This window comes from Equus caballus, chromosome 7 (genome assembly GCF_041296265.1).
Source record: "Equus caballus isolate H_3958 breed thoroughbred chromosome 7, TB-T2T, whole genome shotgun sequence".
Lineage (NCBI taxonomy): Eukaryota > Metazoa > Chordata > Mammalia > Perissodactyla > Equidae > Equus > Equus caballus.
This window is the reverse complement of record NC_091690.1, coordinates 78,868,734-78,891,607: the sequence shown is the minus strand read 5'-3', so window position 1 is coordinate 78,891,607 and position 22,874 is coordinate 78,868,734. Positions and strand designations below refer to the sequence as shown.

Here is a 22,874-nt window from a genome sequence, read left to right as displayed (position 1 = left end):
CAGAGAGGGGGCTGCTTTCCCCGGCTCCACCTTGGTCCCGTCTTGCCTTTCCCGTCTCTGCCTGAGTCTCCAGAGGAGCCCAGGACTGGGCAGGAAGAGAGGAGGGAGGAAAGCCCGAGCCTACCAGCGCGTCGGCAGGAGCGAAGCGGGTCCCTGGCAACCATAAACTGGAATTTGAAAGGTCCTCTTCGCGGCTGCGTGACTCCAACCTGGAGTTTAGGGACAATGCTAGAGCCAGAGCTAGCCGGGTGCCCATTCCGTCAAGGGCGCGGGAGAGCGGGCGCAACCACCCCTCGCCGGCATTGGCGACCTGACAGCAAGGGTTTCCCCAGGTTCCCGTTGAGGGGTTCCCGCGCTCGCGGGGCGTGAGGGTCCCCGAATTCTCCGAGGCCGGCGGCTCATTTCTCTAAACCACCAGCCCTGCCCCTTTCCCAGGGGCCCTAAAAGCACCTAGAATAGTCCTATTTCGTTTGTACTGGGGGTGGTTCGGACCCATCCTAGGCTCAGAGTTCGGGAACGCACAACCCTCCGCCCGGGAACGCTGGCGGCTGAGCGCCGGGCTGCGCCCCCATCGTTTTGGCCAATCAGGAGCCACGTTCTCCGGCGCTCTCCTTTCCCGCCCCGCCCCTCCCGTCTCCAAGGAAACGCACGAGTGTCTACTCCGAGGCCTGGGGCTTCCGTTTCGCCTATACGGGCTGAGGCTATTGTTTGTGTAGACGGAGTGTTTGGGTCGGTCTCTGTCCGCCTTCAGAGGCTCTGTAAGTGCCACGGACTCTCGGGAGCACCGAGCCCGTAGCGGACGAGGGCGGGCGAGCTGTGGCCGAAGAAAGAGTGGCAGCAAAGGGAGGGTCAGGGGCCGAGAAGCAGCTCTGGCGTAGAAGTCCCGGAGACATCAGTTAGGTGGGTCCTTCACTGCCGCCCTCCCCTCCCCGCGTTAGTGCTGAATGAGGAGAAAGAGCAGGGCAGAGGCAGCTTGGGCCCTGGGGCCGGGTGCTCGGAGTGGGAGGTGCCGGGGCGGAGCTCGGGTCGGGGGTCTGGACGCGGAACCAAGGAGGCCGCGCGCGTCCTGGCTGCAGAAGCCGAGGCCGCGCAGATCCGTGGCCCTGAGACGCGCAGATCCTGCTCCTGAGAGCCGTTCGTCTGTCTAAATTCGGACACTCAGGCGGCCCGTGGCGCGTTGGAGGAGCCCAAAGCTGTCCTGCTCTTGGGACACCGTGAATCACTTTTCTTTCTAGAGAAAGAGGGTTCTTAACTGTTTATCGTTTTCCCCAGGGACCTGTGATCAGCAAGGCAGGACCAGGGTGACAAAGGCTCATGCCCCCATTTTACAGGTGAGGAAAGTGCGGCCCTGGGAGCTCTAGAAGTTTGATCTTTTTCAAAGTTCTACAAGTGATTGGTGACAGAGTTGAGACTATGATCAGGTCCTGGGAGTCCTAGATCGAGGATCCTTTAAGACTCTAGGTACCCTGATAGTAAATCCATTATTTCTTTTGTGACAAGTAAGGGAAGGCAATGGAATTATCTTTCTACTTAACTGATTGAACAAAATAGGAAAAATACTTCAGAAAGAAACTATTTAAGTGTCCTGCTGTTATTTTTATTATTATTGTTCTTGTTAATAAGCTAAGAAAACCTTGAGGCTCAGAACATTAAATTACATAGAGAACACTTGCATTCCTGGGCCTAAACTGTGAGATCAAATTCTGTTTTCATGCTCAATCTAGAATTGTACCTTTGAAGTTTCTAGAGTGAGAAGTAAGCTCCTGGGTGCCAATCCTCATAACTCCCCTATCTGGTCCTTGAAAGGGAACAGAAATGTTCTTGCGTTCTTTCTGACCTCTTTCTAGGAGATTTGGAGGTCCCACCCAGTTAGTATGTGAGGATTGTAGTGAGTTGGGAATTTCAAGGGATGCCCAGCCTTTCATTCCTCCTTTCTTCTCACTCAGCTCAACCTCCTCAACACTCCACTCTTCTCCAAAAGAGGAGCACAAAGGAGGAAGGAATGTTCACTATTTTCCTCATAGTCTGATCCCAGGTGAGTAGGATTGTCTTTTCTCATTTATAAAATGCCCCTCAATTCTCCGTGGGTAGTGGGAGTAGTGGAAGTGGCAATGGGGATGGATGGACCAGATTGAATAAAAAATGTTCCTAACCTGCCGGAGAAGCTTCCAAGCCTCCTCTACAGCATGACCCTGCTTCCCTCCCAGTGTCTTTTCCCAGCATTTACTCATTTATTCAGCCAGTCATTCAAGTCTACTATATAATTCATACAGTTCTTGAAGCTCTGAGATAAAGAAATATAAGAATGTCGTTTCTTAATGTTGGGGGAATAAACCATGAGGTTAATAATAATTTCTCAAGTTATCATGTTGAACAGTGCCAGAATGAGCGGCATTTAAAAGACAGGAACAGGAACTCAGATTTGAATGATCATTATGAATAGGAAGATATTCCAGACAGGAAGACCATTATTTCGTCTCAGGCAGAATTTGAGGGGACAAATAAGGAAACTGGGCTAGTTGCAATAGAGCATAAGTATGAGTGTATAAGGTGAGGCCACATTGTGTAGGGCTGTTCATCTTTACTTGGTTACTTCTTCTTGTACACCATTCAATCCCCTGCACATCAACAGAGGCAGCCATTATTAGCGTTTGGATATATTTAACTATAGTTTTTTATCTAATACTTAATATACATACATACCCACTAATCCATATAAACACTAATACGTATGCATATGTATATATACACATATGTAGAAATATACCTACATAGATTTATCTAAGATCCATGTATGTAGCGAGAATAGTATATATAAAAAAATTTGAATCATGACAAAACAGGCTCCATGAGGGCAGGGAATCTTCCCAGTATATAGAACTTCCCTGGGATGTAGTAAGCACTCAATGAATATTTGTTGAATGTATGAATGGCTTTTATATGTATAATTTTTTAATTTAACATATAATGAACATTTTTCCAAGTATTTCTTGGTAGCATGAGTTTTAATGACTATATAGTGTTCCATTCCAGTTATATACCATTCCATTCCAGGTATATATGCTGTATTCCAGGTACACAGATATATATGTTCCATTATAGATATATATTGCTTTATTTAAATTTTCTTTTATTGGGAAAAACTAGGTAATTCCCAATATTTTGCCATTATAAACAACTTCTAATAAATATTCTTATGGATAATTTATTAAGTGTATCTCTCTTTACTTCCTCAAGATATACTTTGGTAAATAGGATAACAGAGTCAAAGAATATAAACGTGATTTAGGTTTTTAAAAAACTTTTTTAGAAATATGACATGAACTAACTTCTACGAGCATCTGATAAAAGGTCCTGTCTTGCTAATCTTTACCAGCATTGAGTATTATCTTTAAAGTTTTGCCTTAAGTTGCATCCCTTTAATCTAGTTCTTAGTAAGGTTGACCACTTTTTATATATATTTATTGGTCATTTGCATTCCTTCTTTGACATACATAATTTATGCCTCTTGACATATATTATCTTTTTCCCTACTGATTTTGTGTGTGTGTCTGAGGATGATTTGCCCTGAGCTAACATCCATTGCCAATCCTCCTCTCTCTCTCTTTTTTTTTTTGCTTGAGCAAGATTAGCCCTGAGCTAACATCCATGCCAGTTTTCCTCCACTTTGTATGTGGGATGCCTCCACAGCATGGCTAATGAGTGGAGTGGGTCTGTACCTGGGATCCGAACCTGCAAACCCTAGGCCACCAAAGTGGAGCACATGGAACTTTAACCACTTGGCCATGGGGCCGGCACCTGAATTTTTTTCAATTTGATAAATGGTACTCTTTGCATGTAAAAGATATAAACCATTTGTTAGATGCTGTATTTCTCCTACTTATCATTTGCCTTTTACTTTTAAGGACTTCTTTGTTTATATAAGTTTTAAATTTGCATAACATAAAATCTTGTTTCTTTTTATTTATATAGTTTTGTGCTTTGAAAGCTCTTCTTCATCTCTAAATCTAATACATAGTTACTTTCATTTTCCTCAATTATTTTTCATCATTTCAAGAATTTTAAAAGTTTAACTCTGAAACATATTTGGTATTTATTTTGGTGCAAGAAATGACAGGAGAACTTAAACATTCTTTTTTCTTCCCACTTATTTTATTTTTCTAGTAACATTTACTTTCTCCATTGATTGTGGTGCTACCTTTCCATACACCAAATTACTAAATTCTTTACACACATACACACACACACACGTACACACATATACAAATGTACACACAGATCACTTTTGATCACTTTTGGAGCTGTCTTGTTTCATGGACCCATTTCTCAGTTCTTATACTGGTATCAAGGTATATTTAATTTTGTTCCTTTACATGTGGTGCATTTAATGGACAATTAAAGGGAAGTTAGCTTTTCTTTTTCACTAAATGAAGATAAGGAAAAGAAAGGACGATAGCTCATATATTGGGAATATTCCACTGAATAACATTATAAGGATTTCCATTTTGGAAAAAAAGAAGTAAAAGTTACTTAAAAGTTTTAGATGTTGAAAATATTAATCTTTCAGTATTTTTATTAGTATAGCATATTGGTTAAAATGCAGGCTCTGGACCCGCTGCCTAAGCTTGTTTCATGCCTCTACCGCTTCTTAGTTATGTGAACTAGATTGAATTACTTAACCAGATTCTCATCTCCTCTGAAGTGGGGAAATAGAACCTGCTATATCGGGTTGTTAAGAAGGTTAAATAAGATCATACATGTAAAAAACTTAGCACAGTGCTTGACGGATAGAACTCACTAATAATTGGTTGCTATTATGTTAGTTATTATTTAAAATATAATGCATATCTGATGTAACTCTTTCTAGTCACTAAGACATAAGAATTGAGGCAGGGAATCTAGCTTAAAAATTTTTTGCCAAATGGCTAGTCAGTTGTCCCAGCATCAACTAAATAAACCATCTTTTCCCCACACATTTGATGTCACCTTTATCATGTTTATAATTCACTGCTATATTTGTGTCCATTTCCGAATTTCTAGTCTTTTCCCCATCGTTATTCTCTATTCCAACGTCAGCCTCATGGTGCTATAATTACAGGGGCCTTACTAAAGTTTTAATATACCTTTGGGTTAGTGTCAGCAAACATTTTTAAAAGTCCCTTGATGACCCCACAATTTCATCCATCCCTCTCTTAGAGAGGTAACTTCTATCTTGAATGTTGTGTTTATTATTCCTGTAGGTCTGTTTGTAGTTTTAACTACCTATGTCTGCATCTCTGAACAAAATTCTTTAGTTTTGCCTATTTTTGAACATTATATAAATGGAATTACTATATATGTTCTTCTATGAGTGGTTTCTTTAGCATATTGTTAGATTTTTACTGTGCACCCATGTTGATTCATATAGCTCTAGTCCGTTTTCACTGCTGTGTCCTATTTCACAGTATGAAAAACTACTGATTTATCATCCTATGGTTCTTGGGCCTTTTGGATTGTTTCCAGATTTTTGCTGTTACAGCAATTGTAATCGAAGTGTTCTTTTACTTGGTATATATGTGTAAGTTTCTCTAGGGTAAAAACCTAGTATTGGAATTTCTGGGACATTGAATTCCCTTATAATTGCTAATAATTTTCAGTTGATTTGCTTGGGTTTCCCAGATATAGTCATACCCTCTACAGATAATTTTGTCTACATGCATTGGCAAGTGCTTTCATATCAATAGTTTAATAATAGTAATAGTTAGAGAATGTATTCTGTATTATATTGATCCTTTGGAATTTATTGATCTTTCTTGTATGGATTAATACATGGTCTATCTTGTAACAGTATTTTGTGTTCATGAAAAATGTGTTTTTGTGTGTTTTGGGGTGTAGACTTCCACACAGATAAAAGAACTCAAGATTATTTATTGTAGTGTTTAGTCTTTATATTGTTGGGATTTTTGGTTTGTTTGATCTGTCATTTTCTGAGAGGGGTTTATTAATATCCATATTTACAATTGAATGTGTATATATATTTCTCCTTGCACTTGTGATAGTTGTTACTTGATACATTTTGAGATTTTATTTGTGGGTGAGATTTAATTAAATGGATATGTTTTTGTCTTAGTATTCACTTACTAATATATAAAAATCATACTTTTTTGTCCTTTATGATCTTTTTGCCATACATTTCATCTCAGCTGGTTAAGTTTGCTGTTACAGCTTTCTTTTGGTTCATATTTGTGTGGTATATCTTTTTCCATCCTTTTATTTCTATGTATTTTTCTTTTTAGTATATCTCTTCTAAAGCACATGTTGAATCTTATTTTTTTAATCTAAGAGTCTGTGTCTTTTAATCTGTGAGATTAAGCCATTTACATTTATTATAATTCCTGTTATATTATTTTTATCATCTTATTGTGTCCTTTTTTTCCTTCAGTTTTTGTTTTCTTTTGGAACAGGTTATCTTCTGTTTTTATTGTTTTGTTTTTTATGGATTCTAGTCTGCTTCTTATGGTAGTTGCCCTTAATTTGAAACTCATGTTGGCTTTTATTTACCCCTGTTGACTTCCTAAACTTATTAATATCTGGGTTATTTCTCTAAAAAGACAGCTATTTTAGCACACTCTCATGTCCCTTTTCTCAGTCTCCCCCTCATGTTTATATTCTCAAGAATTATAGTTCAAGATAGGTATAAATATGTCTCTTGTTCCTTTTTTTTTTGTTCCTAGGTTTTTCTGTTTGTTTGTTTTTGTTTTGTTTTATGATAACAATACACTTTACCAAGGTACTTGACCACTTTTCCTTATCATATCTCGTGCGGCCTTTCCCGGATTTATTTCTCTTCTTAATTGATTTGTTAGAAAAATAGGTAAATGTATATGTTTAAAATGTGTTTAGGTTAACTATTAGAAGAATAGGAATTATATGTGTGAAATCAAAATCATAGTGGAAAAAGTGGAGATGGGAGGGAATTAAAATATAAAACTGTGTCAATCTAAAATAAGACAGGAAAGGATGAAGGAAGAATTTAAAAAATAAAAAGTAAGATTTTAGAAATAAGTTCAAATATATCAGTAATCACAATAAATGAACATGAATAACATGGATATCACTTACCTGTTAAGAAACTGAGACATATAGATTAGACAAAAAACCACGTCTTGTTCTGTGCTGTTTACAAAAGGCCTACCTGAAGTAATGCCACAAAAAAGGTTAGATGCATTAATCGTGAAGTAATATGCAGCTAAGAATGTGTTTCAAATTATACATAGCAAAACCTGACAAAATTATAAGAAGGAATCAAAATTCCAAATACATAGAAAATGATTTTAAGAGACCTTTCTTGAAAAGGACCTTAAAGAAAACTTTAATAGTTGGAGAGATAACTATGTTTATGGATGGGAATACAAAAGGGATATCAAGTTTGTATAATATTGTTGGGGGCATTCATTTATATACAAAAGGAAAAAAAGTGGAAAATTATCAAACTCTTTGGGGAAATGGTGAATCCTGGTCAGTACAAGAAATGCAACAAGAATGAACCTAGGACATTTGTTATTCCAGAAAGTAGGATGTTCTCAAAACTAAAGAGGGTCATGTCACAAGAACCTAGAGCCAACCTGAAAGGACTCCCACTAGTCTAAGATAAGGGAATTTTGAACATCTAAAAGAAAAATGACTGAAATTTGATTGAAAGACATAAAATATGTAAAAATCAATCATTTCAGAAAAATACTGACAAGTCAAACAATACAAATCTCACTGGTCATAGTTGGTAGATGCTTTGCCCTATGTCATTACTCTGAAAATTGATTTTTAAAAGGGGGCAGTTTCGGAGATAATCGAGCATTCATCCTGCCTTTTTGTTTGAACTACATTTCAGGATAACCAGAAAATTTGTGGTGGGAAGTTCTTTATTATGGAAGAATTATATCTTGTGTGCGCACAAGGAATAGTAGAATTAGAAAACCAATTTGCAGTGCCTGATGAAGTAACAGATCTGAGAAATGATCATCATTTACTGCTAAAACTTTTAGTGAAAGGTTTATGGGAAACATTAGAATGGAAAGACTGGGCTGACAGCACTTGAACCCCCTGCTTAGTTTAGCAACCCTAAAGTTTGTAACAGGAAGTAGATAGCGGTATTCTTGTCAGAAAAAAATGAATCTTAGTCTTCACAGTCCTCTGGAATAAAAGAACCAAGTAACAAGAAGGGAATAAAGAAGAAGTTAAACACCACAAGGAAACAATTAGTCAAATCATTGATATGAGATGTTCTACAAAAGTGCTATTCAAAGCGTGGACCAGTAGCATCAGCATTACATGGGGGCTTCTTATTCATGAATCTTGAGTCCTACTGTGGGCCCAGTGAATCAGAATCTCTGGGTTTGGCGTCCAGGAAACTGTGTTTTAACAAGTATTCCAGGTGATTTTGATGCTCATTGAAGTTTAAGAAGCAATGTTCTACAGGATAATTGTCCAGATTTCTTTAGCAAATCAGTGGCATGATAAATTAAAAAAAAAAAGAGGGGGAGACTGTTACAGATCAAGAGAGATTTAAGAAACATACACTAACCAAATATAAGTTATGGGCCTTTTTTGGATCCTGATCCAGACAATTCAGTTGTAAAAAATATTTTTAAATCAATCAGAAAAATTAAATTTGAAGTGAGTTTTAGATAATTTTAAATAAGTATTATTAATTTTGTTAGGCAATTAGGTTTTGTTAAAGTCTCTATCAGTTAATGAAAGACATATATTGAAATATTCCTGAAATAATTAATGTGAAATGACCTTGTGCTTGAGATGTGCTTTAAAATACTACAGCCAATAATAATAAAAACAATAACGGGAGAGGTAGAGAATTGAAACAAGATTGGCAAAATGTGGATATTATTGAGTGGTTATATGGGACCTCGTTATCCCTTCCTCTTTACTCTTGTGAATGTTTCAAATTTTCCAAGCTCAATTGTTAATGATACAAAATCTTGAAGCATCTATAAGAGGCTTAATCAGTTCTGGTTGGTGGTACACAAGGGGCTGTTATTTCATTTCTCATAAAATTACTCTGCTAGTCTAGTGTAATACTTCTGCCTTTGATTTGACCTTTTCTAATATTAATATTGTAAAACGTAGTTTATTTTTTGTCTACATTTTTTCTGTTATAGCTTAGCTTATCTTTTCATTTTTAATCTTTCAGAATTCAGTAGTTTGGGGTGCATCTCTTCTAAACAGTATGCCTCTGTATTTTAAAACTGTTTTAGTATCCTTTTCTCTATTAATAGGTTTACTTGTCACCTTAATTTATTCTTTATATAATTCTCTTTTTTTCTCTATAGATTTATTATACGTACTAATTTTGAATGTAGGTGTCCTGCTTTTAATTTTTCTAGTGGCGGAAATATTTACAACATTTAAAAAAATATTTTCAAGGGAAGTTTTATAGTGTTTTTTAGTAAACTGAAATGTACACACCTGGCAATTTTACTTCTGGAAATTTATCTTTTAGAAATAGTATTACAAGTGAGTGTTCAATGATATATTTAAGAGAATTGTTTACTTCTGTATTGTGATAGAGCCAGAAAATTGGAAATAATCTTAATGTCCATCAATATGGGAACAGTTAAATCTTGGAACATCGCAAGGTGAAATGCTATGCAACTTTTATAAGCAGTAATATGTTAATTATCTGTTGTCACCTAATAAATTACAGTTAGCAGCTTAACATAACAAACATTTTTTATCTCACTCAGTTTCTAAGGGTCAGGAATCTGGGAGCAGCATAGCTGTGTGGTCTGGCTCAGGGCCTCCCATGAGGTTGCAGTCAAGCTATCAGCAGGACTGCAATCATCAGAAGGCTTCACTGGGGCTTCTAAGACGGGTCACTCACATGGCTGTTGGCAGGATGCCCCATTTCTCACTGAGGACAGAAGGCCTCAGTGCCTCACCACATGGGCCTCTCCACAGGCTGCCTAAGTATTCTTACCACATGGCAGGTAGCTTCTCTGAGAGTCATTGATCCAAGAAAAAGAGCAAAGAGGAAGCTGCAGTGCCTTTTATGAGCTAGTCTCGAAAGTTGCACACCATTACTTCCCCTTCTGCTTTTTTATCTATCCATCAGAATTGAGTCTGTAAGTCCGGGCCATATTCAAAGAATTAGGCATCACCTCTTGAAGGGAAGAGTATCAAATAATTTGTGGATGTATTTTAAAACCACCACAAATAAGATAGGTCTATGTGTACTGAAATGGGAAGATGTACACTATGTGAGTTCACTGTGTACACTATGTGAGAAAAGCAAACTGCAGAATTACATTGTTAAGAAATAACATCAGTGGGGTATGCATGTATGTTTGTATATATGCATGAAAAAAGGACAGAAAGGGACACAGTGAAAACTACAGTGATTAATTTCTCAAGTTCTTTGGGGAAGGTAGGCTTTCAATTTTTGCTTATTACTTCAGTATTATCTAAAATTTTTATGAACTTATTTTGAGTCCAAGAAACTAGAGTCTTAATCTCTAGTGTATGTTCTCAAAAGGAATTCTTAAATCTTTGTTAAAATAACAGCCAAAGCCAATAACGACAGACTGATCTTTATTTTTCTGTACTTTTTACAAAATGATGGACCAGTGAGTTCATTTATTTTCCATACTGACACCAGTTTTCAGTCCTGTAGTCTGGGCTTCTGAGCATCCCAGCTTTCTTATTTTATTTATATATTCATTTGTATGTGTTAAAGTAAACTTATTATCTTTAAAGTTTTTAACATTTAGTTTATAAACAGTTAAAAATAAACAGCACTGAATTTTCTCATTCTTGAGTTCTTACTTCTGATTGTTTCTTTGTTGAGGCATGGATTTTAATGTAGATTATTTGGAAAATAGTACCTGCATGGTGTATTTTGAATCTTTAAACATTTCAGTACATCTTCCTTTTGCCTTTCTACATTAACACAGTCTGGCTGTATGTGGAAATCTTGATTTACAGCCCGTCACCAAGTTGCTTTTAACTTCTCCCACTTTGACTTAGTAGGTAGGCCTGGGTTTAAAAACCACTATTTTGTAACCACATGTCCTTTTACAAGTTACTTAATCTTGTTAAATGTTAGTTTCCTCATTCCTTTGGTGTTGATAATAATACTTTATAAGATTGTTATGATAGTAAATGAGATAACGTTGCCCTGTTTACATAACTGCTCAATGATATTTAGTTGCTGTTCTGACTATAATATGGTGATGATGATATTCTAGTTTTCTTCCATTTTATTGTAAACTTCTTAAAAGTATCTATTTCCTTTATTCTTAGTATTTACTGAACATTTTTAATTGAACTTTAGAATTGAAAATGTGTCATCAAAGAAATAAAATGAGTATCACATAACTAACTGTGATCTGGTCTTTCCACTAAGAGAAATATTTTTAGACCATTTGAATACATGCATTTATCTCTTTTCCTTTCTAAAATTGCATGATGATAATAAAACTAAAAAATTTATGAACTTGCAGTGATGAAGTGAAGAGCCATCAGCAAATGAGAAATTTCAGCAAAAACTTGTAAGGCAACAGAGGATTAGTGGTAAGAGCCACATAGGGCTAAAGACATTACATCCTAGAATGCTTGACAGGAATACAGACAAGAAAGGAACTGATGAGCCCTGTGAACTTCAGAGAGGCTGAGGATGCATCCATACTATTTGAAGCAGAGGGCCAGGCAAAAAAGAGGATCCTAAAATATTTCCAGAGAGGAAAGAAAAAGTTTCTTACAAAGGAATTAGAGCTTAAAAATAAAAAAAATCAGTCTTAGCAGCAACACTGAAGGTTTATATACTGAAGGAATTCTGAGAAAAATTCTTTTCACTCTAGAATTCTATACCCAGCCACATGTGATAATAGACTTCAGGGATATAGTGATTCAAATGGTTCCTGAGAATTCTTCCTAGTAACCATGCTTGGAGATTCTCCTTTAAACGAAATGTGTGTCTTGAAGAAAACCTTACCTTTTTCTTACCTTTGCCTTTTTCATTGGCCGTGGGCTTAACATTCATAGGCTTGATTGAACTATTTTGAGTGTGTACCTCCCAATTAATGGAGAAATCACAAAAGAGGAAGAATCATATGATCTTGAAAATGGAGCACTAAAGAGTAGCCAGCCCAGATTGGAGCAGGAAGATGAACATTTCCAAAATAAAAGGGGAAGGGGGAATGAGACACTTGATAAAATAGATTATATAGAGCCTTTCAAAATAAATAAGAATTTGGGGACATTTTATTTATTAAATAAAAATAAAACAGGTAATCCTCCCAAGAAAACTGTATATAATCGTATTCAAAATTATATAAGCACTACTATTGATTTAATTAAAAATAATGATAATACTGTATGAGAATGATGAGTGGAGGTATGAGGGGGTGGGGTTTAATTCCTCATCTCATAATAGGAAATAAATTGATAATGTCTAAAATGATCAATCATGATGCAATAATATAAGCAACATTAAGCAATATTGTTATATTTAGCAAATGGTTCTGGTTGGAAATATGCAGACCTGGGTCCTAGCTGTGCTACTTTCTAGGTCCATGATCTTGGGAATTTAATTAAACTTTTTCAACCATGTTTACTAATTTGTAAAATAGGGATAATAATAGTATCTACAATATAGGATTGCTTTGAGGATTATTTGAAATACACATGAAGAGCTTAGCCCAGTGGTTAGCAGACAAATGCTATATAAATGTTTCTTATGGTGATGGGGTTCAATTGGATACATTACTTAGCCATTTGACTACTATTATTATGTCCCTTCTTACCTTTCTTGTTTTTCTTCATTATTGAAGTTCTTTCTTTTTCTGTGTGGTTTGCCACTTATTTTACCTACTGAATGTCTTTTTCTTTGTCCATCTTCTCACTTAGATTTCTTCTTCCTGGAAAGCCTATTCTTTGACCAGATGGCGGTAACATTTGAAGATATAACTGTTATTTTTACTTGGGAGGAATGGAGATTCCTGGATTCTTCTCAAAAAAAGCTCTACAGAGAGGTCATGTGGGAGAACTACACAAATGTCCTGTCAGTAGGTAAAGTTACCCCAGCTTTTAGGGAACAGAGTTAGTTTCTTCTGGAACCAGTTTTGTTGAGTATTTTGGTTCTTTATCTGGGTGTTATATTGAGGTGGAAGAAATATTCTCAAAAATGGGTGTTGGGGTCGGCCCCATGGCCAAGTGGTTGAGTTCGTGTGCTCCACTTTGGTGGCCCAGGGTTTCACTGTTTGGGATCCCAGGCACAGACATGGCACCACTCGTCAGGCCATACTGAGGTGGCATCCCTCATAGCATAACCAGAAGCACTTACAACTAGAATATACAACTGTGTACCAGAGGGCTCTTGGGAGAAGAAGAAGAAGAAGAAGAAGAAGAAGAAAAGGATTGGCAACAGATGTTAGCTGAGGTGCCAATCTTTAAAAAAAAAAAGGGAGGATCTTAAATCAGATGACAAATAGAAGATAAACAAAGCAAGACATTTTCCAAGACCCCTAGGCTATGTAATTGATAGATATTTGTGATTATTATTCTTACTTCTTTTCTGGATTACATTCAAAGCTCAGACCTCCACACATAATCAGTTTTGTGTGGTCCTAAATTTGTTTTCTCTTCATACTATTTGTATGAGGTAGCTTTTGCTGTATAACAGACTACCCCAAACTTAGTGACTTAAGACAAACACTATTGTTTTTCATGATTCTAATTTGTTCGATGGATCTTTTGTCATGGAGTGACTTGGTTGGGGCTGGATGGTCTAAGATGAGACTGGACAGCCTGACTCACATGTCGGGTAGTTGGTCAGTATCAGTAGAGATCATGGGGATGTGTTGCCCATATGTCCCTCCTCAAGCAGGCTAGCACAAGCTCGTTTACATGGTGAAGGTCACAGGATTTTCAAAACCAGCAAGAGAGAGGGCAAGCCCCCAAGCACAAGCACTTTTCAAATCTCTGCTTGTATCATTTTTGCTATTGTCTCAGCAACCAAAGCAAATTGTATAGCCAAGCCTAAAGTCATTGTAGAAGGGGAACACACAAAGATGTAGATAAAGTAGAGAGTCAATACAGCTGTTTTTTCCACACAATCTACCTCACTATTTTAGAACAGAAAAATAGAAACAGTATTTTATTTCTTATACTAATGCCTCAAATAAAGTAAGCTAATTAAATCTCAGTCTTTAAGACTATTTCTGTGGAGTAGTCAGCCTTACCCTTTTATTTCTAACAGTACCGGGTGAGTAGTAGATGCTCAAAATATGTTTGTGGAATGAATGAATAAGTGAGTGAAAGAATACATATATGAATAAACAAATGAATTTCAGACCCCAATATGGAGCAGCCTAAGTCATAAACCTTTCACACTTCCACCTACACATGTATTCCTATAATTCTGGAGGTCATTGATTGAGATACTTGGAAATTTTTAAACAGAGCCTACATCTCACCACTGGATTATCTGCTTATTCTCCTAGAAAACTGGAAAGAGAGCTACAAACCCCAGGAAGAAAGATTCAGATATTTAGAACATGAAAATCTTTCCTGCTGGCAAGGCTGGAGGAATGCCAACACTCAGATACATGAGAATCAAAACTATGTGGAAACCGTTCAAGAAATAGATTCTGAAGACCTAAAGCAGCAAGACCTTTCCCACTATCAAGAATGGTTAATACTCTGCACACAAGTACCAGGGTATGGGAACTATGAAGTGACTTTTGGAGGTAAAAGTCCCAGGAACTTAAAATATACAAAGTTTATACCTTGGCAGTCCTTAGAAACAAAGCACACTCAAGACTATGGTAGAGAAATCTATGTGAGTGATTCACATGGTTTTCAAGGAAGCAAATCCCATCTTGGCATATGCAGGAATAATTTCTCCATGGAAAAAGAACAGAAGCTTATAGTTCAGCATTCTTACGTACCAGTTGAAGAAGCCCTTCCAGAGTACATTGGGGAGATCTGCCAAAATGACCTACTGAAAGACTCTATGGAAGAGAAATACTGTGGATGTAATAAATGTAAAGAAATTTATTATTGGAATTCACAGTGTGTTCTCCACAAGAGAAATCAACTTGCAGAAAAGTTCTATCAGTGCTCCATTAGTACAGCATGCTTCTCTCAGAGATCAGACCTATACAGACATCCAAGAATCCACATAGCTAAGAAGCTGTATGGATGTGATGAAGTTGACAGTAACTTTAGTCAGAGTTTAGGTGTTCACTTTTATCAGAGAGTCCACACAGGAGAGATTCCTTATATATGTAATGTGTGTGGTAAGAGCTTCAGTCAGATCTCTAGTCTTCACAATCATCAAAGAGTCCATACGGAAGAGAAACGCTATAAATTTCAGTGTGATAAGGACCTCCGTAGAAATTCATTACTTCACATTCACCAGAGACTTCACATAGGAGAAAAGCCTTTTAAGTGCGATCAGTGTGGTAAGAGTTTTAGTCGGAGTTCAGTACTTCATGTTCATCAGAGAGTCCACACAGGAGAGAAACCATATAAGTGTGATGAATGTGGTAAGGGCTTTAGTCAGAGCTCAAATCTTCGAATTCATCAGTTAGTCCACACAGGAGAGAAGTCCTATAAATGTGATGACTGTGGTAAGGGTTTTACCCAGCGCTCAAATCTTCAAATTCATCAGAGAGTGCATACCGGAGAGAAGCCTTATAAGTGTGACGACTGTGGTAAGGACTTTAGTCACAGCTCAGATCTTCGCATTCATCAGAGGGTCCATACAGGGGAGAAACCCTATACTTGTCATGAGTGTGGGAAGGGCTTCAGCAAGAGTTCAAAGCTTCACACTCATCAAAGAGTACATACTGGAGAGAAACCCTATAAATGTGAACAGTGTGGCAAGGGATTCAGTCAGCGTTCACATCTTCTCATTCATCAGAGAGTCCATACAGGAGAAAAACCCTATAAATGTGATGATTGTGGAAAGGGCTTTAGTCACAGCTCTAATCTTCACATTCATCAGAGGGTTCACACAGGGGAGAAGCCTTATCAATGTGCTAAGTGTGGTAAGGGTTTCAGTCATAGTTCAGCTCTTCGAATTCATCAAAGAGTCCACATAGGAGAGAAACCTCATAAATGCCATGAGTATTATAAGAGATTTGATCAGAATTCACATCTTCACAATAATCACAGAAGAGAAACCATATAATTCTGTTCATTTAGTTGACAGCTTTAATCAAAGCTTAACCTTAAGCCCAATAAATGCTGCTTGGAAGAAAATTCTGTAAATAACCCAAGTAATCCCAAGCAACATTTATAGTTTCCCCTAACTCCCATTAAGAATCATTTGCTTCAAGAGGATCCTTAGGAAGATTCCTTTATCTTTAAAATTAAAGTATATTTTCTTCTACTATAAATAGTATACTTGGTCATTGTAAAATATATTTAAGAATTCAAGGACAAAAATCTCCATCCTGTTTCATCCTCTTTTTCTGTGCATTTTCATGTGCATGAAATCATACTCTGTGTTCAACTTTGTATTTTCACTGACTTCAAAACACTCACTCACATTTTGGTTTGAAGTGAAATTTGCTAGCTATCTATGGAACAGCATCTTGACTCCCCTGTAAAGTCCCTAGGAGGCCACAGAAAAAAATGAAAACACACAAAACTTGAAACTCAAACTGGTAGACAGCCTATTGCTTAAATGTGGAAGAATTAACTATAGGGCCAGTAGAATTCAATTGTTTATGACAAAAGATAGGAAAACATGGTATGACCCTTTATCTGAGATAGAATATTTTAGGAATGCTATCTCTGTTAACCAGGAAACTCCAGAACCATCCTTTTGTTGCAGAGGTGCTGCTCTCTGAGGTTACCATGATGCACTCTCACCCATTTCCCCTCCCCAGTTTTCCACGTTTATTCCTAGGTTCAGACACCAAGTAACAGGAGGTACAAGATGTAGTTTCTCTGAGTAAGTTGTGAAAGATGTAGACAAAAGCTGATAGAAGTGAATACTGGAAACTGAAGATACTCTATCAGTTCAGCATTAGAGATCCAAGCAGTAGAATTGGATTTAATCTCAGAAGAGTAGAATGGTAATAAACATCTTCTAGAAATGGAATTGAACTCAGAACTGTGTGCAAAAATAAACTCTCAAGCTAATTTTATAGGAGAATTTGGTCATTATATAAACAGTGGACTCAATGGGGATACATAAGTCCTAACTATTGATATATGAACATCTAGATATCACTTCCCAAGAGAAAATAAATTAAGTTGACCTGTTCAGGGAAATAACAGGGAATTGCAATACCAAAGAAAGGAATATTATCTTGTAGACTTAATCCTATGGCCTGAAAATTAGCTATTTCGGTCTCGTAAAGAAATTTTCTGAAAAACTGGTGTCCTCAGTAGCATGACAGAAAACCTGAAATCAATAAAAGTAGAGTAGAAATACATAAGCAGAGAAGAGCTTTTAAGATAAAAAGAAAAATAGATATAATGAAGAAGGAGTACAGGGGAATTTAAAATGCAGTATCAAAGTAAAAGGCAATAAGAAGCAGAATTGGCACTGCAGAATATCAAACACTGTAATGAAGAAACTTGAGATCTTAAATGTGTAAGAAAAGGATAATGAGATGGAAACAATGAGAGAAAAGATGGATGCGAAGTGCAGAGAATGGAGATCCAATCTAAGAATTAAAGGTGTTTCTAAGGAAGATAAAAGAACATTTGGAATAGAATCAGTGATCAAAGAAATTAAGAAGTTCTTGAGCTAAAAGTATATGCTCGCTAGATTTTAGGCAAAACCAGTATAAAAACCATGCTTAGAAACTGCTTAGGAAAAAAAGAACAATTGAAAGCGTGCAGAAAGAAAAATTCTGGTCATCTACAAAACCAAAAAGGGAGGCTGGATAAAGACCTCTGCCAGCAGTAAATGTCAAAAGGCAATGGAACACCACCTTTAGAATTGTGAGATTAAAAAATCTGTTATCACCTAGAGTTTTTTTCTTTGTTTATCAACTAAATTGTCTTTATATGTGCAGGTAACAAATTAGATAGACAAGGAAACTTAACCATACACATTCCTTTTTTCTTAAAGAGAGCTCAACAATGTGGAAGTCATGGTATAAAGGACTGGTGATGAACACTCAAATCAGTTAAACATAAAGTTAAGTCTGGATAATTGTTAATTTGTTTACCAAACTTCAAAAATTTTAAATACTTGTGCAGGAAAATATTTCATATACAAATGCTGAGTATAAAAGCAGATTATTTATAAAAGTCTGGGTGGGAGAGTAGGGTTGTCAGATAAAATGCAGGACCCCCAGTTAAGTTTCAATTTCAGATATAATTTTTTACTGTAAGTATGACCTAAATATTGCATGGGACTTGTACTAAGAAATTGTTTATATGAAATTCAAATTTAACTAGGCATCCTGTGTTTTTAATTGCTAAATTCAGCAACCCTATGGGGGAAGGACAGCAAAAGAAAGCGCTACGTTTTTTATCTTAAATAGCAGGGACTCATTACATTTTCTTCTTTAACAATTCAAGAAATAAAAGTCTAAGATTTTTTTTTTACAAGGTTAGAAATTGCAACTAATAAAACCAAAAAAATGCACATACACATTTCAGGATGGAGGAGAAGATAAAAGCAAAGAATATTAGGCCCTGTTGCAAAAGACAGAAACAAAACAAAACAAGAAAATGACCTAAAAAATTAGAGAGCATGGATCAAGCTGAGAGAAAAACAAATTTATCAAAATAGGTTAACTCTCCCATTAAAAAATTTTGAAAACACTTGACTGGGTTAAAATTTTACTTATGTGCTATTACAAATGAAAATATTAAAGCAAAATGATATTGATTTATTTTATTGATATAAAGAATAGGTGAAGGTTTATTAGGCAGACAAAGGGGTGCTTACAGTATGTTTTTAAAAGTTAATTTAAAAAATGAACTAATTAAACCCATTAAGGTGTGTAAAAAATACAAAAACCAATAGTTTCCTAAACTCTTGCAATAACCAGAAAATATAATGGGTGGAAAAAATATAGTTTGTAATACTACTAAAATTTCTTTAAAAGGAATAAATAAAACCATAGAATGAAAATAATGAAAACAAAACATTTGAGGAAAATAAAAAAGCACTTGAATAGAGAAGTCATATAATTGTTTTAGAGGGAATGTTCCTAAATTAATTTATAGATTTAGCATTTCAAATCTCATGAAAATCCCAATGAGATTTGAAATGAAAAAAAAAAAAGATTCTAAAGTCTCTTAAGATAAATAGACATTGGAGAAGAGCAAAGATAATTATAAGAAAGATAATGATATTGCCTTTACATATAATAAATAATAGAGTGAAGTGAAAATAATGGAGACTTGATTGTACATTTGAAAAAATGTTCAGAATACTCAGTCACTGAATAGCTTAAAAATAGACCAGTGTATGGATTACATATGTATATATAACATATGTAGTACATATCCTCATATACTTTACTTATGATAAACATCTATTAATAGGAGAAGAGTATTGAGTAAATGGTGCTGAGAAAATTATTTAACTCTGGTGAAAAATAAAATTAGGCATTCATCCCATGACCTACATCATATATATATTGATCTAATATATAATGATTAAAGCACAAGTTTTCAAGCTGTGTTCCATGAACCTCCCTATATGGTTTCATGAAAATCCACAAATTTAACCCCCTTTTTATCTGATTCATATTCAAGATTAGCATCGGATGTCCTTTCTTTTTTTTTTTTTAAAGGAAGTTCTACTACTTTAAACATAAAATGTTTAAAATTCACCAAAGTGGGTTTTTGTATGGTTGAAAACATGCTCACGTGCATTTTTTGAGAGTTAGATGAAATGGAAGAACTCAGAAAAAATACCTAGGAACTTGACCACATAAAATTTTTAAACTGTAGGTTAAGAACATATGGAAGTCAGACAACAATAGGAAAAATATTTGCCATGATGATGACACTTATGAACTTTTATAAATTAGTAAGATGGACACCTAGTAAAAAAAAATGGCAAAGGACATCAATAGATTAAAGCAATGAAATGCTGCTTTTATTAACAAAAATTATAATAGCTGTTTTCAGTGAGAGTATGGAGTGACGGATACTTATACAGTATGTACGTTGAGGGTAAATTGTTAGACTTTCTGGAAAAGCTATTTGGCCAATCATAAGCCTTAAAATTCTTGATACTCTTTCCTACAGTGATTTCATATCTAGGCATATATCCTATGGAAACAGAGTTACACACTGTTAGGGAACTTGTATTTGAAAAGAACAGAGATCCGTTTAAGTTATTTCATATAAAAAGTAGAGTTATATAACATTGTTTTAAAATCTCACACACAAAAAATCTAAGGACAGAAGCTTCAAAATGGAAACTTGCTCTAGAAAGACATTAGAAAATGAGGCTACGCTTTCCAGAACTTATTTCTGTTTCTCTTTGGGTATCCTCTCTTCTCTCTACAGGTTGACCTCCTGTTTACTCACTCTATGTAATTGCCACCGCATCCCTGAATATATGTTTTTTCAATGCTGTTGCACACCATTGACTTGTAACTTCCTTCTGGGTCTCTGTTCAGATTTCTGAGTTGGGGAAGATGATTGGTTTAACTTATAATTACTACCTCTGGACAAAACTTTGAGGCCAGGCCAAACCATAGACTACTGGTAAGGCTATGAATTGGCTAGCTTCGTATCAGATGCTCACTTTGGTCTTTTCAGACATGCCCCAGCATGGGGTGATAAGAGATATAACTTGATTGTTAAAGACTGATTCAAATAGCTTTCCCCAGAAAGTGGTGGGTTTGGGCCAAGCATTCTGAACTATGTTAGAAACTCCCAAAGATAAATGTCAAGATATTTATTGCAGGATTGTTTTATGCTGCCCTCTCCACAAAAAGGGGAAAGGTCAAATAAATTATGATACATCTATATGATGTAATGTATGCAGTCATTAAGACATATTTTCCAAGAATATTTTAATGCTAAGAGTATACTAATGGTGTTAAGTGAAAAGTACAAGATATAGAACTGTATATGGGGTAAGATTCTATATTTATATGGATATTTCCATGGGGAAAATATTGGATATATACAAAAATGTTATTAGTGGGTCTCTTTGATAGGATGGTTTATGGTTATCTTTATGTTCTTCATGCTTTCCCATATTTTTATATTTTTATTAGTGTCTGTTTTCATAAAAAATAAAAATCTCTTTTTTACATACAACTTATTTGAAATGTAAATAGTTACATGATATTCCAATGTGTTGTGTGTACCGTAATACTTAATTATAGTGGATTTAGACTGTCTTCATTTTTATGTCATGGATTGAACTGCCATAAATGCCATTATATATGGTTTTCTCTTATTTTAGGTAAGTTTTATAATTTCTGTATTCAATTATTGGGTTAAAAGAAGGAGGCAGAAGGGGCTGACCTGGTGGTGTGGTGGTTAAGTTCATGTGCTCTGCTTCGGTGGCCCAGGGTTCATGGGTTTTGATCCCAGGCAGGAACTTACACCACTCATCAAGCCATCCTATGGCAGCGACCCACATACAAAAAATAGAGGAAGATTGGCACAGATGTTAGCTTAGGGCCAATTTTTCTCACCAAAAACAAACAAACAAAAAACCCAAAAAACGAAAGACAGGCAGAAGATATACTTGTTCAAAGAAATGGAATAATGAAATTACATGATGTATACAGTCAGCTACAAGTAGCTTGGCATTGTTGGAAAACAAAGTGTAAAAGTGAAAGGAGAGGTCAGGATACCTGTGCCAAGCTAAGAAATTTCTGTTGGTCATGAAGATATATTGCAGAATCTTAAATGAAAGAGCAACACTATCACTTTGGAAAGATGACTAACAACAGTACAGAGACTGGACATGTTGTAGAGTTGAGGGGAAGATAATGAACAAGAATGGAGGTCACAAGACCATTTAGTAAAGGCAACTAGGTGGGGTCAATGAGTTTTGATAGTAGGAGGCAGTTTCCCTTTTTAACCATTGGTTTTATTTTTCTCTTTTTTAGTGTGCTCACCAGAGAAAATTTTGAAAACATATTTACTAAGAAATGAGGTTAAAGGTATTATAAAAAGACACTGGAGGGTTTTAAATGACATGATCTCACCTTAAATTTTAACAGGGTCACCCTGAATGCTCTGTTAAGAATTGCCTGAAGGGAGGGGCTAGAGCCAAAGCAGGGATTCTAATTAGGAGGGACTGCAGTAATGCCTAAGAAAGAGAAGGTGTTAACAGCAGAGGTGAGAGAAATAATCAAATTTTTGGACATATTTTGAGTATCATGAATATATCAGAAGGTAGTTTTAAAATTAGACTTTAGATAGTATTTTAATAGGTAAAAAGGAGACCAAAATAGTTTATAGACGGGGGAATTGCCTGTAAAAACTTGTAGTTAAGCACATAGCGTTTTAGGGACAGTGAAATCAGTCCTTCCTGATTAATGATTCCATGTTGGGGTCTGAGCTACTCCTAAAGGTCTAGGGTTTTTTTATTTGGATAATATAAAGTTCAAATTGTGCCACGGGAATAGTCAAGCCCAAACTTGGGAGGAGTCAGGGGAGGCCCTTCAGAGAGAGTGGTTCTGATCTTAGTCCAGAATAAATTGAATAACCTGGGGGTGGGGTGTGGGGAGATGAGTAAAAGAGTTTCAAGCAGAGTAAGCAAAATATTCAAAGTCTTAGGTTTAAGTATAGTTTAGTGGTTAAAAGCTAGGCTACCTGTGCTCATGTCAGTTTTTATGAAAACGGTGTATTTCTACCTAATGTCGATAAACTGTTAGAATCATTGGGTCAGTGTGAACTGGGAGTAATACAGACTGTCATCAGCA

At 36.0% G+C, this 22,874-nt stretch overlaps 1 protein-coding gene across 4 annotated transcripts; it reads left to right on the top strand.

The window, feature by feature from the left end:
* Positions 1 to 612: 612 nt before the first annotated feature.
* ZNF214 (zinc finger protein 214) lies at positions 613 to 21,252 on the top strand. 4 transcript variants are annotated; one of them, XM_001500155.6, is made up of 5 exons: positions 613 to 900; positions 1,273 to 1,331; positions 1,947 to 2,035; positions 12,898 to 13,059; positions 14,493 to 21,252. In XM_001500155.6, the coding sequence occupies exons 2-5, from the start codon at positions 1,315 to 1,317 to the stop codon at positions 16,184 to 16,186; spliced, it is 1,962 nt and encodes a 653-aa protein (XP_001500205.2). In that variant the 5' UTR covers positions 613 to 900; positions 1,273 to 1,314; the 3' UTR covers positions 16,187 to 21,252. The 4 variants fall into 4 exon arrangements, with proteins under 4 accessions (XP_001500205.2, XP_014597397.1, XP_023501718.1 ...); XM_023645950.2 differs by having other exon boundaries at positions 633 to 758; XM_014741911.3 differs by lacking the exon at positions 1,273 to 1,331 and having other exon boundaries at positions 619 to 900.
* The last annotated feature ends 1,622 nt before the right edge of the window (positions 21,253 to 22,874 follow it).

Bases quoted from the DNA above. Each gene is read 5' to 3' on its own strand.
- ZNF214 (XM_001500155.6), top strand. The intron at 2,036-12,897 runs GTGAGTAGGATT...CTTCTCACTTAG, and splicing joins TCCTCATAGTCTGATCCCAG to ATTTCTTCTTCCTGGAAAGC. The intron at 13,060-14,492 runs GTAAAGTTACCC...TTATTCTCCTAG, and splicing joins CACAAATGTCCTGTCAGTAG to AAAACTGGAAAGAGAGCTAC.